We start from the raw sequence: 14239 nt of genomic DNA on the forward strand, positions 1-14239 counted from the left end.
CAAAATATGTTAATTGAGTAATTAAAATATATTTAAAATCGTTACTAACTTACAAATATGTAGCCACTTATTTTTCTTATATTTGTGTTTGTCCGCACACATTATTTTGACGGTGGTAGCTGACGTGCGCCTTGAAACGAGAACATTCCAACCGTCCGTTTGAGCGCAGCGTTTTTCATATCCATTCCCGAATAGAAATATTAAAGCATAGCAAAACAAAAATATCGACCACACCCTTCGTTTTAGCAGGGAAGAAAACTAACCAGTTCGCGAAGTACAGAAGAAAAAGACATACGATCATTGCCTTCGTCTTTTCCGTATTGTTCCCACGAGGGTGCGCTGCTGATGTCCTGCGGTGGGCGTACGCCATTGGCGTCTTCATTTCTTTTCTGCGAGCGATCAGTGAGGTAGAAGATACGATGGCGTCAGCAGGAGCTTCCCGTCTGGTAAGCTGAGCTTAGTTTCTCGATCTGTTGGCAGATTCTGCTCGCTGTACTTCCTTGCACTACGCCGATAGTGAGAAAGTGACGTTTTAAGCTGTGCTACTAGGTCCTTGGATTTTACCAATTTCGTCAGTTTAGAATTCCGCGAAGCCATGCATTTACTCTTTCCTCTCACACCGGTTCTGCGCTACAGCGCTTCGGCGCCAGTCGCCCTGTTTGCAGTTGCAGGTAACTACCCTACTATCTTTAGCAGCTGGCGTAGCGACCAATCTAGGTGCGCAATGTTCCGCTTTCTAAGCTGTAAGAGGCTTTGAGTGCTGTGAAGCGCACATGTTTATTCTGCATATGTAATGCAGTGAGCGTCACGTTAAGTAAGAATAGATGTGGGCGTTGTTTCCAGTTGTCGGAACCAGCCAGAAATAAGACCATCTTGTGAAATGTTTAGCATTCTTTCTCATCCCTAGAGCAGTACTTGCACGAACGGTACTCGATTGTAAGGAAAAAGGGATGTACTGTACTTTCCACTAGCCAGACGAGGAATGGTCTGTTTAATGCCACTATGACAGGTACTCTTTAACCGCTGCTGGCGACGAAAGCACTGTTGTGTAAGTTGTCAGTGTTGTAAGTCGTAAAAAATATGCTGCGCATTATACATAACACTGCGTATCTAAAGACAAGTGGTCTTGTTTTGGGGCATAATGTCGCAGTCGACATACAACTGACATAGCGCATTTGGGAAAGAGCGCAGGCAAATAGGACGAGATGGTCGTAGTGAACTGGTTGAATTAGCTTAATATACCCGGTCTTACTAGGAACACTTGAAGACAATTTTCAAAAATTGGATTTTTGAGGTAAAATAATGGCTTCTGTGGCATGGTATTGCCAGGGTTGGCGGGCATCTGAAAACCGATGAAGTATGTTAACTAGTAAGATGGCTAAATAATTCTTAATAATTAACTTTTTGACTATTAGAGTTAGGCGTCTAGCTGCAATTAGAGATTTTTAGGTGGCCGTTAGTAACCGCCATATGTTTTTGGAATTTTGAAAACCCGATTATCCTCGCCGCTGGGGCCCGATAAATTTTGGCAGCTTCGTGTGAAATTACATGCGCTTTCGAAAGATTGCAGGCAATGCAACCCCTCCAGCTACGTCAATCGTCGAAAATGCTAAATTTTGTCGAGCCACAGCGGCGAGGGTAATCGCGTTTTCGAAATTACAAGAACTGATATGGCGGTTACTAACGGGCCACGCCGCGATGGCTCAGTGGTTAGGGCGCTCGACTACTGATCCGGAGTTCCCGCGTTTGAACCCGACCGCGGCGGCTGCGTTTTTATGGAAGCAAAACGCTAAGGCGCCCGTGTGCTGTGCGATGTCAGTGCATGTTAGATCCCCAGGTGGTCGAAATTATTCCGGAGCCCTCCACTACGGCACCTACTTCTCCCTTTCTTCTTTCACTCCCTCCTTTATCCCTTCCCTTACGGCGTGGTTCAGGTGTGCAACGATATATTATTATTAATCATTAACGGTCGGGTACACAGCTCTAATTGCAACTAGACGTCTAACTCTAATGGTTTAAAACTTAATGAAATTAGTTAACCATCTTACTAGTTAAGATTGTTCACCGGTTTTCTGACGTCCGCGAATCCTGCCAATGCCGTGCCGCAAAAGTCATATTTTTGCTTAAAAAATCCTTTTTTTCAGGATTATACTTATTCTTCCTTGTCACACCCGGTATAGGCAACTGCTTATGTGATAAGCTGTCACAGTTGTCTTCTGCATAGGTGAACCCCTAATCGGCAGCCTTTTATTCGCAGGCCCCAAATCAAGCTCTTGGTGTTCTGTATGAAAACATGAAAAGTGCTTACCTGTGGTGATATTTCAACTTTAGGGAATGGTTTTTGAATTGCGTGTGATATGGAACGCTGTCATTTTAGAATTATTTACCAAGGTTAGGGGACAAACTTGGACAGCGGCTTACGAAAGCAAGGTTATGAGGACGGGAAACGATTGCCTACGAAGTTAGTTTTAATGCTACGCTTTTTTATTCTATATTTGGGAAGCCGGACATCCCAGAATTGATATCAGTCAACAAAAATAAACAAATATGAGGTATTTGTCTATTGCTATATACAAAGTTGCGGAGGAGGGGGAGGAAAAACTTTATTAAAGGAAGGGTAGTTGGGCGAGCTTATGGGTGGGGCCCTCATTCCAGGGATCCACTGACTTGAGCTGCCCTGCGTACCTGTTTTATGAGAGCCCGTTGGTCCTCCAGGTTATCGCTGGTCAACAGCGCCTCCCACTGCTCAAAAGATATACTTTCTGTCTGTGTAGTGTTTGGTTTGGCCCCACATCCCCACGAAATGCGAAAGAGTGTGGGGCGGGCCAGGCAACATGGACTGGTGTCGGAGTATAATGTTGGGTATATGAGATGTAGTCTTTGGAGGTTTGGAAATGTGTTCGTCTGGATCTGCCACCAACAGACGGTATCTGGGGTGTCTAATTTCCTATGCGGTGGAGGGAAGTGTCTCCTATTAAGACGCTGAAAGTAGAGGCGTTCGTTATACCCCGTATGTAGAGGGGTAAAAGCGGGCACGGTTTGTGGCCCCGCTCGGTCGATGTTGGCTCGAGCTAGAGCATGTGCCCTCTCATTTCCCTCCAGCACCTCGCGGTCTGGGGTGCAGGTGATTTGGTGGTGATTTGCGAGGGGTGCAGTGCCCATGAGCTGACTGACGTGCTTGGGAACACGGTCTCTCGGGAAGTTTCGACACTCGTGTTGCGAGCCTGTGATCACATGAGCGCTTTTGGCCTTGGGGCTCATAATGCCTAATGGCAATGGCCACGGCGGTGGTTTACGCGGCCGCTGGGGTTTCGACTTTAACAGAAGCAGTGAATAGAGTGGACAAGCGATGGTCCACTGCCGCCATTGCGTACTTGTCATGGTCTGGGCATGCTGTGGCGTCAACATAAACCACGTTCCGGTAATTGGCAAGGCGTCGGCGTAGGTAGGATACTCGAGCTCGTCGTCTGCCTATGTGAACGCCTTTAAGCATATGTTTCGGTATCGGGGCCACACTGATGTATTTCATGTGCCCTTTTTCTAGAGCGGATTGAGCATCTAGTGCGTGGATGTCCGCAACTGTGCCTACTCGGAGAAGGATAGCTCGTCCAGCTTGGGCGGTCTGAAGTCTTCGTGTTTGAGATGCACGAATAACTGCTGTTAGTTCCGCAAGGATGTTTAACATCCCTAGAGCGGTCAGCCGCTCCGTCGAGGTGTTTTTAGGAAGCTTAAGGGCCGTCTTGCATACCCCCCTTATGATGGTGTCAACTTGCTGTTCCTCTCCCTTTGTTAGCGCGTCAAAGGGTAGTCCGTATGTGATTCGGGTAAGTCCCAGTGCTTGCACCAGCCGAAGAGTGTCTTCTTCCCGCATTCCTTGGCGACGCTTGGTAATGCGGCTGATCATGCGAGCTATCTGGTTTGCGGTGGTTTTGAGAGTCTGGATGGTGTGGGTAGCACGGAGGTTGCTCTGTATCCAAAGACTAAGAATGCGGGTCAGGTAAACTTCCCCGATGGCTTGACCCTCGATCGTGAGGTTGAAGGTACCTGGAGGGGCGTATCTCAGACCATGTACTCGGATGACCTCCGATTTCTCCGGGGTGTAGTGGAGGCCGCTTTCCGTGGCGAAGTCCTCGACGATCCGGGCTGCTGATTGTAGGGTGGTTTCCTTCTTGGCCAGAGTACCCTTTATGGTCCATATAGTTATATCATCCGCGTATAGGGTGAAATCGACATTTGGAAGTGCTTGCAGAGCACGCGATAGTCTGAGCATAGCAATGTTAGCAATGTTGAAAAGCAGGGGAGAAATAATAGCTCCCTGAGGTGTGCCTTTGTGTGGCCTATCTTTGACGTCGGAGCGAGTTTGTCCGATGCCTATCGTGGTCGTGCGGCCCGTGAGGAACGCACGCCCGTAAGCAAATACCTTTTCTCCGCCGTTAAAGTCATTTACGGCTTGAAGGATCGCCTCGTGGGATATGTTGTGGAAGGCGCCCATTAAATATAAGGCCAAGATGAGATGTTCTTGACCTCTTGGGATGATGGTAAGCACTTCTCTCAGGAGCAGGAAGGCGTCTTTGGCCGAAAGCCCTGGCCTCAACCCAATCATAGTAGCGGGAAGAGATCGTCGTCTTCAATATAATTTTGGAGGCGGGTGTAGATGACTCGTTCATAGTTTTCCCACACATGATGTTAGGGAGCTGTGCCGGAGGGAATGAGGTGAAGGCCGCTTGCCGGGCTTGGGAATGGTGATAATTTCGGCATGACGCCAATCCTGAGGTATAATACCCTTCTCCTAGAGTTCATCATTGAAGAAGTCAGTGATGGCTTTGATGTGTGCATGACTCGGGTAACGAATAATAGCGTTTGCGGTTTTATGCGCGCCAGGAGCGGTGTTGCGCTGCGATGCACAGGCTGCGGCTTGCACCTCGGCTATTGTTATCGGGGCCTCAAAAGTAGGGTTTGGAAGGCCGTTGTAGGTGATTGGACAAGGTGGTATTGGAGTAAGTTGCGGAAAGTCCCCACCTTCACAAGCGAATTTCTTCACAAGGCATCCGCCACATTTCTTCACTGTCACAATACAATTTACGCTCATGCATTCGCGCTACACTCTAACTGTCCAGTGATTTTTTATTCGAAATTTTGCTGCATAGAACGGAAAGGGACAGCTATAGTAGGAGCCGTAAAGGGCCTTCAACTTACTAGTCTCACTTCCGAGTCAGGTTCCATGTTTTAACAAAACTTTGAATTTTTTCAATGTTTTTTGCAGGTGAAGTTCAACGTCCGCTGGGGCAACAGGAGCAACCAGAGTTCCATCATCAATGCATCGGATTTAATGGGTGAGGGTTCCCTTGCCCGCTGGTTTGTTTGGCAGGGTTTCAATTGTTCGCCTGTAGGGATTCTAGCTGCCTTGCATTGAAGGAGAAAAACTAGGAAGTACATACCATTACCTAGCCGGCGTTCACATGACAACACGAGGTGAAGCCGATAGCATTGCTACTTCTACTCCAGCTGGAACAGAGGCGATCGTGGCCGCCTTTTACCACTGTTGGACTTTTCTGCGCTCCGAACGTGCTGCCAGACAGCTTAAAAGACTGAACACGCAAGAGGTACTGCTTATTTTCATGCTTACGTAGCCAAGATATTTGTTTACAGCTAATTTCAGACGCTAGATCACGGATGTCACTGCGAAGTTCCAGCTTGTCAGGCATGCCTAAAGAAGTGGCAGTGATAGATTTAGCCATTTCTTAGGTGCACTTCGCTATTGTAGAGGCACATTTACCAGAAGTCGTGATTTTACGTGTCGTGAGTCAACGTCTTTATCTTTCCTTTGAAACTATGTTGTGTATTCATTTCTTTCCTCTTTAAAGGGAGAAGGGCGTAGACTCCCTTAAAGAGTGCCTTGTATAATTGTGGCTGAATGCGGCATTGCAATTTCAGAGTTCGCTTGTCATGCGCGAGATGCGGGGTTCGATTCCCAGTGCTGTGGCGTACTCATCGGTAGCACAAGCTTAAAAAACGGCCTAGCATCACATTACCCTCCCTTGACATAAAATCTATCTGTGAGGGTCTGAAATTCGTCTTATGCGGTAAAGGTCATTGCCACCCTTTTTAGTGTACTCAAGATTATATCAATGACCTATTTTTCAAGTATTTCACTGTAAAGAATCAAAGCACCAAACAACTGTAAGAGGAAAGCTTGTACTCACTATATCACTGGGGATCAAACCCTGCACTTCCCTCATGCGAGGCGAACACTCAAACGACTAGCTCAAATGCCTGTCCTCAGATGGACTTCTACAGCGTCTACTTCCTTAGCTCTGGATGAAGTTTCCAGTGGATAAAAACCGAAAGGAGCGACCTTGAAGTAGAGGGATTACCTAAACTTTGATACTTTAGCAGAAGCTTTACTTTTCTGAGAGGTGCAGCCAATCTAGAGGGAAACGTGCCGAAAACTTCGTAGCGCATTGCGAAAGTTCAATGTAATTTGAACACACCTTGCTGGACTAGGCGTTGGATTTGGTTACACCCAAAATAAAAAAAAATGGTACGGCTTCAACGTAGTTAATTCGGGTAGGCCGTGCGAAAGCACATAAGGCAACACCGCCTCAAAGGTAACCGCATGCATTGTCTTATCGTCAGCCGCTACGGCAGCCGCGCGCGGGGAGGAGGGGGTAGAGTGGGGTGCCGTTGATGGAGCAGCTGCGCAAGGCCTCCGCTGCTGGCGCTCCGTCCATGGTCAAAGCTTTAGGCTGCACACATACCCCGGATTTTTCAGCTTTGCCTGTTAGGTAGTGCTGTTGTAATAAAAAGGCTGACATGCTTGATATTTCGCCTTTCCTTAAACAGCCACGTACAAGAAGAAAGTGCGAGCTGTTCTTTGGAAGAACAAGAACTTGGCCCGAGCTCTGGGGGCCTCCAAGAAGATGGTCAGCGAGTTAGAGAAGTCCAACAGCCGCCAGCAGAAGGTGTTCAACCTGGCCTTGCCGCAGGTAAGAATCAACATTGCAAAGGTTTAAGACTGAAGAAAAAAGGAACGCCGACCAAAAAGTTTTTGTTTAAAACGAAGACGTTTCGGCTTCCATACTGAAGCCTTGATCACTGGGCGGAAAGCCCAAAGCACAAAGCCTAAGTACGTCGCAGTAATCGCCCCAAGCATTTTGCGTACGTAGGCGGGAGATTGCCTGCGTTGTGGTTAAGGGTTTTCGCTGTAGTTTGGATTATCAGGGATTCCAGATATCGACGTGACAGCCAATTCTTTTCTCTTGCGACGACTGATGCTTCTTCCCAAGCTATATTGTGCGTCGCGGCTTCCACGTGTTCCGCAAGTGCATTAGATGCAATCTTTTTGTTCCTGACATCGTTCTTGTGGTCCCTCAATCGCCTTTCGAAATTCCCGCTCTCGCCGATATAGCAGTAGTCACAGTCTGCGCAGGAAATTTTATAGATGACGCCAGGAAACTTCTCTTTCTTTATCTTGTCTTTGGCGGCCACCAGCTCATGCCTCAGCTTGCACGCAGGAACGTGAGCGACGTGCACACCGTAAGTGCGCAGAACGCGAGCCAAAGACTCGCTCAAGCCCGGCACATATGGGATAGCGGCTCGGGCTCGGCAAGGAGCTACAACGGTCTTCACGCCCATCAGAACCAGTTGTTCCTCCTTGCCGAGCCCGAGCCGCTATCCAATATTTGCCGGGCGTGAGCGATTCTTTGGCTCGCGTTCTGCGCACTTACGGTGTGCACGTCCTTCACGTTCCTGCGTGCAAGCTGAGGCAGGAGCTGGTGGCCGCCAAAGACAAGATAAAAAAAGAGAAGTTTCCTGGCGTCATCTATAATATTCCCTGCGCAGACTGCGACTACTGCTATATCGGCGAGAGAGGGAATTTCGAAAGGCGATTGAGGGACCACAAGAACGATGTCAGGAACAAAAAGATTGCATCTAATGCACTTGCGGAACACGTGGAAGCCGCGACGCACAATATAGCTTGGGAAGAAGCATCAGTCATCGCAAGAGAAAAGAATTGGCTGTCACGTCGATATCTGGAATCCCTGATAATCCAAACTACAGACAAAACCCTTAACCACAACGCAGGCAATCTCCCGCCTACGTACGCAAGATGCTTGGGGCGATTACTGCGACGTACTTAAGCTTTGTGATTTGGGCTTTGCGCCCAGTGATCAAGGCTTCCGTATGGAAGACCAAACGTCTTCGTTTTAAACAACTTTTTGGTCGGCGTTCCTTTTTTCTTCGGTCATGAATATTCTACCCGACCAGACGAGTTTTCGTCAGACTTTAGATTTCTTTCGCAAGGGTTTAAGTGTAGTGCGAGGAAAAAAGACGTCTTTCCTCTTCACGTATTGGTGCGTCTCTCCTGCTCCTCGAAATATACAATGCGATTGAGTTAAATTTTGCCAATCTGTAAGAAAATCAACGTAGTGTCATTTTCAGTGATTATAGCGCGAAAAAGGACGAGACTAAGAGAAATACCCATGTTGCCATCCTTTTTTGCGCTGAAGTAACCTAAAATGGCATGGTAAGTACAACTTACCCAACTTAACACTCTTTAGTGAACGATGTCGACGAAGGTTTTACTGGAGCACGCACACAGCCGTCTTGTACCGGTGAATATATATTTAATTCACCGTTTTGGTAATTAACAAATTTAAATTACCTGTCTTTTCGTCCTCGCAGCGGGTTGTGGTTCTGCGATGAGAGCTAGTGCTACGTATTCAGATAGGCCAGCACAAACAATTTCTGTCCAACATGGTAGCCTCTATTCGACTGCATTGTGATCGTGATAGGAAAACGAAACCACGCGCTCATGCATAACTGACGCTATGACCGGCTGACTGTTTATCCATTACAGTTTTGTGAAATTGATTTCCTGCTGTCAGGGTGCGTTTGTGTGTACATATTATCCCTATGCAAGAGCGTACACGGACGTGAGTGAGGAACAAAGAAGCAGAAGTGGATTCTTTTTTGTCGTCACTAGAGCATGAATTTGATGCATTGGCATTTACTGAAACTTGGTATACTGATTTGAGCGATGTTGTCCGCTTTCCCGGTTATAGGTGTGAAGCACTGTTTAGAAAAACTAAAAAGAGAGGTGGTCTAGCTTTGTACATAAAAAGCAACATTCCTTATGAGCTAATCCCGCAGTGCACAAGTTTAAACCCTTCCTATGAATCACTTTTCATCGAGACGAATACATTTATTTTTGGTACAATTTATCGGCCGCCTTCCGCGCCTCTTCAAGAGTTTTTTAATTTTCTCGAACCTAGTCTAGAGGGCTTTTCGTTACAAAGTAAACCTGTGGTAATAATGGGTGATTTCAAAATTAACATACTTGACAAGTCACATTCTGTCAATGAATTTGTTGACATGACATCTGCCAATGGTTTCTCTAATATAATTACAGCACCCACTCGCATAACAGGATCGAGCGAATCACTTATAGATCTTTGCCTAACAAATATCAATATTGCCGGTACAAATGCAGGTGTACTTCTGAGTGACATTAGTGATCACCTGTCAACTTTCTGCTTTATAGAAAGGTCATGTAAACAAAGAGTCGAAAAAACTGATGCGCCAAAGAATTTTCGCGTTATAAGCCAAACAAAAATTCAACATTTTCGTCAGCTCGTTTTTTCAGTCGACTGGAGTAAACTTCTATGCGAGGAAGACCCTAATACTTTGTAAGACACATTCTTAGACAAAATTATAAAGCTGTATGAACATGCTTTCCCGTTTGTAACAATGGCAAAATCTAGACAAAGAAGGAAGCCTTGGATCACACGAGATCTGCTTAGACGAATCAAGGCACGAAATAGACTCTTCAGCCACTTTGTAAAGTCTAAAGATTTGACAGTTTTGAAGGAGTACAAAAAGATTAGAAATAAATTAGGTGCAGATATAAAAAAAATCTAGAATTCACTACTACGCTCAAACATTTTCTGATATTTCCTTTGATCCTCAGAGAATCTGGCGTACTGTAAAAGATCTTCTCCAGAAATCCAGAAAAGAAAATATACCAATTTAAATGACGATTGAAGGAATCATTATTAGTGGTAAAACTCTTGCAAATGAGTTCAACAGACATTTCTTGGAGTTTGGAGCCTTTTCTGCTGCAACGCCCAGAAGTTTCGAAAAGTACCTTGAATCTAATTTGCAGCATAGCCTTTTCTTATATCCCGCTACTCCTGCAGAGATTAATGGTATAATATTAAGCCTCAAAATAATTGTTCGTGTGGTTTTGATGGCATTAAAGTAGCACCAATTAAAGCAATTGCTTACCTTATTGTTGACCTCCTTTGTCATCTAACAAATCAGATCTTGACAACAGGCATTTTCCCCGAAAAAATGAAGGTGGCACGTGTGGCGGTATTGTTTAAAGGCGGTGCTGCAAATTTAATTAGTAACTATAGACCTATATCAATTCTTCCTTTGTTTTCCAAAATAGTAGAGAAAGCGATTAATAACAGGATAACAGATTACCTCAATAAACATCAGTTGATTTCTTCTAGCCAATACGGATTTCAAAAAAGGAAATCAACTGAATCTGCGTTGCTTAGTATTAAAGACGAACTGACTAAAAACATAGAAAATCATTTGTACACAATAGGCGTCTTCCTAGATTCAGCAAAGCCTTTGATTCAATTAAGCATATTGTACTTCTTATCAAGTGGCCGTTTTATGGAATACGAGGAATCTCACTTAAATTGTTAGAAAACTGCCTGTCAGTTCGTTCTCAGTATGATTCAGTTAATAATGCCACGTCCGATCCACACTTTATCAAATTTGGTGTTCCTCAGAGCTCAATCCTAGGACCTACTCTGTTTCTCCTGTATATCAACGACATTGTATCTATCCCACAAACTCCTTCAGTTATCCTTTATGCTGACGATACTAGTGTATTTTCTTCTGCAGAAAATTTTGGTTCCTTAATTCCTCGTGTAAATTTATGGCTTAGAAATCTATCTGACTGGCTTGTTGCAAATGAACTTTCGTTAAATGTTGACAAAACAAAGTACATTGTTTTTAGTTCTGTTAACAGACCAGTTTCTTATAATGAGTGACATTTCAATCGCGACCGCTAGAACGAGTTTCAGATATAAAATTTTTAGGCGTCCGGTTCCACGAAAACCTTCGCTGGTCTTGCCATGTTCGCTTTATTAAACGCAATATTGCACAATGCATATGTGTGCTTAACAGGTTCTGTCTGCTATTACCTCGTTATTTACGACGTGAGCTCTACTTCAATACCGTTCACTCGCGGCTTCATTGCTGTTTGCTCGTATGGGGCACTACAGGTAGGTCAAACATGGAAGCATATATTTATTACAGAAAAAAGGTGTCCGTTTCATTGAAAACTTACCGGTCCGCGACTCAACAACGTTATATTTCATGTAAAATAGAATCTTGGATATTGAATCATTGTGCAAGATGCGGTTGTCTGAGACTGCCTTTTTAGATTTTAAAAGTGGTCCACAACTATTCATATCAAAGTATACGAAGCATGACCCGCAATACGAATTTAGGAAAACTGTTTTCATAAAATCTAACTGTAGGACTAACTATGGAAATCAATTATTCAGTTGGCTTATTCCTAACCTGCTGAAGCTCCATCCTGAATTGCTGGGCATCATGGAAAACTGTTCTTCTCTGCTTGCTTTCCGAAAGCAGGGAAGAGATTTTTTCTTGACTTGCGTATAATCCCGACCATGTTTGCAGGAACTGCAGTACCAGTATATTACTGCTGTGTTCCAGGCGATCCCCTCCATTAAGGTTATCTTTCTTTGTTTTGTCTAAGAAACACATTTGTGGTTATTCTTTTTTTAAGTGCTTTGCCTTGTAACTAGAGTGTGTTGTTAAACCATATGGTATTCCTGTAGAATTTAGTTGTTTTTTCATTTTTGTTTTTTTTTGCTGATCGTGATATCTTACGATATTCTTGCACAATTTTGTTGTGATGCCTTTCATGTCCACACTATGCTGTATGAATTCAGGGTGTTTTGGGCCTAGTCAGGTGACCTCTCATGTCACCTTTAGGCCTCTCCACCCAGACAAATTGTATTTGTCTGAATTTCAGTAAATTACAAATGTCGCGTGCTGTATATCTAGCGAAAAAAAAAACTAAGAAGTCTCTTTTAAGAAAAGAATCTTCAGGGACACTTCTTAAGACGCTCTACATTTTGCACTGAATTTTTTTCGCTGAAGTTATTGATTATAAACTGTTCTAATTTAACTCTCTGAATTGCAAAAATATGATAGTTTTTTAAATACGCGTACCTGGCGATGGCGATAGCCTATCATTCTGCGCAAGGTAAGCCTTCGTAGATCTGGTTATCATTTTTCGAAGTTTGGCAGAAGTTAGCTAAACCCTTAGCTGTGAACTCTCGACTGGCGGGAAGATTTTTGATCCCATTATCCTTGGCGATAAATATGTTTTTTGCTGCCCAGTCAGCCTTGACATAGCCAGATGTGTTTTAGAGGAGAGTAATTGAATGCAATTGTCTCAGTATTCCTTTGAGGGCCTTTAAATATCTTTTATTCATTTTTGTGTCGTACATAGTAATCAAGATTTCATTCCCGCATTCGTTTTATTGACGATTGTTCAACCTTATTTTAGCAATAGTTATATGGATGACGCCTTTCACATTGTGAAAACCATCCCGTTCAACTAACAAGACGTGTCCGCGATGCTGATGTACGCCATAACCTAAAACCCCCAGTTCTTGAGATGGGAAACGAAAGTTCCCGAAGTGGGCTTTCAGAGTAAATGCTTTCAAGAATTTGTCGTCTGTGAATGTGTCCCAGGTTGACTTCTGAGTGTGCGCACTTATGTGAGAAGAGTTGAAGTCCCCGCAGCGGCAACACATAAGGGGTAGGTTCTTGTACATACAGTAAGGATCATGGTAACTAATTACTGAAAAAAATGGTCATGCAGAAGTTGCAAAAACGAAGATGGGCAGGTAGTAGCGACGATTTCGCGGGGAAGGCCGTTCCAGTCGACCTTTCTATCACAAGTACTTGTTTGTTTTGCATGATACAAAAAGTTGGAATGTTTGTCTCGGTTTGTCGAAGCTAGAGCACCAAATTACACAACAATGTCCCTTCGGGAAGGTCTTAATTAGTTGTTAAAGATTCACAAAAGTTTAGTACGAAATTGAAAACTGGTGATTTCAATCTAAAAAAGAGAAATTTAGCTGAAGCCTTTGCGTTGGGCTGTACTAGGGTATTACGCCTGACGCCGCGAAACTTGTGTAGAGCACGCGGCCACCGTAATCCGCCACGATTTGCTGAATGAAGTACTAGTGCAAGTTGTGTTGCAGTGGGCAACGTCACTTGCCCTGTGGTCTTGATATATGCGACGATGTTGCCGGAAGCTTGGATGAAAGGGAAATAGAGGGAATTATTCGAATTAGGGTAAGCTGCAAAAGATAAACGTTTTATATTCATCCTTGACCCGCCAAAGTAGCTCTTTAAAAACTTTTTTTTCAAAAGCGTTTCGATGGGCCAGGAGAGTGGTTCAGGGCCCCGTATAACGACCTTCATTGTGACTGAGAATTGTGCCTTTTGGCATCTGACAACGTACACCTACTATAAGTGAAAAAGAGCTCTTTTCTTTACTAACACTCCCTGCAGATAAAGACGTGGCTGGTAATGGCTATGCAGCACTCACGCACAATGTACCAGTACCAGTCACGAGCCGTGACTCTGCTGGATGAGATTATGAATCCCGGTGTCGACTTCACTCTGGTCCGAGTCTCCGACGCCGACGACGATGCAAGCATTCAGGGCCGGTGCGTATTTTTTTACCATTATTCAACGTCGCACTTCCACGTCCGTGAAAAACAGGCATCGGGAAGTGGTAGTCGGCTTTCTCTCAAGCCAAGTGTATTTTATTTATTGAAAACGCACTGGTTGCATTGAAGACCAAGGAGGAGGGCAATACATGGAAGTGAATGAATGAATAAAGTCATAATGACAAGGGAGGGATGGCTTTCGGTCACAGTTGGAGAATTGGGAGGATTTTTGGTGCAGGTGCAGAAGCGACTTCTATTCGATCGTTTTGATAGCCTTCAGAGCTGCAAGTCTTACACCCGTAGGCCTCCTACACTACTCGAAGAAGGCCGCTCTAACTACTGTGTGCCGCGATGGCATGTTGTGCTGCGGTGCTGGATCGTATCTGGTCTGCTAAGGTAGCCATGTTGTTAAGGAATATGTGCTGAATTTTAAATTTTCT

The 14239-nt window shown here is 44.6% G+C and overlaps 1 protein-coding gene across 1 annotated transcript in view; it reads left to right on the plus strand.

Moving 5' to 3' along the window:
* The first annotated feature begins 419 nt into the window (after window positions 1-419).
* Window positions 420-14239, plus strand: part of LOC144123971 (uncharacterized) — a 19589-nt gene continuing 5769 nt past the window's right edge. Inside the window, exons 1-4 of the mRNA XM_077656670.1 lie at window positions 420-446; window positions 5264-5333; window positions 6844-6986; window positions 13639-13796. Coding sequence (XP_077512796.1) covers window positions 420-446; window positions 5264-5333; window positions 6844-6986; window positions 13639-13796 — 398 coding nt within the window. The remainder of the gene's footprint in view (window positions 447-5263; window positions 5334-6843; window positions 6987-13638; window positions 13797-14239) is intronic.

Source organism: Amblyomma americanum, chromosome 3, assembly GCF_052857255.1.
Source record: "Amblyomma americanum isolate KBUSLIRL-KWMA chromosome 3, ASM5285725v1, whole genome shotgun sequence".
NCBI classification, from domain to species: Eukaryota; Metazoa; Arthropoda; class Arachnida; order Ixodida; family Ixodidae; genus Amblyomma; species Amblyomma americanum.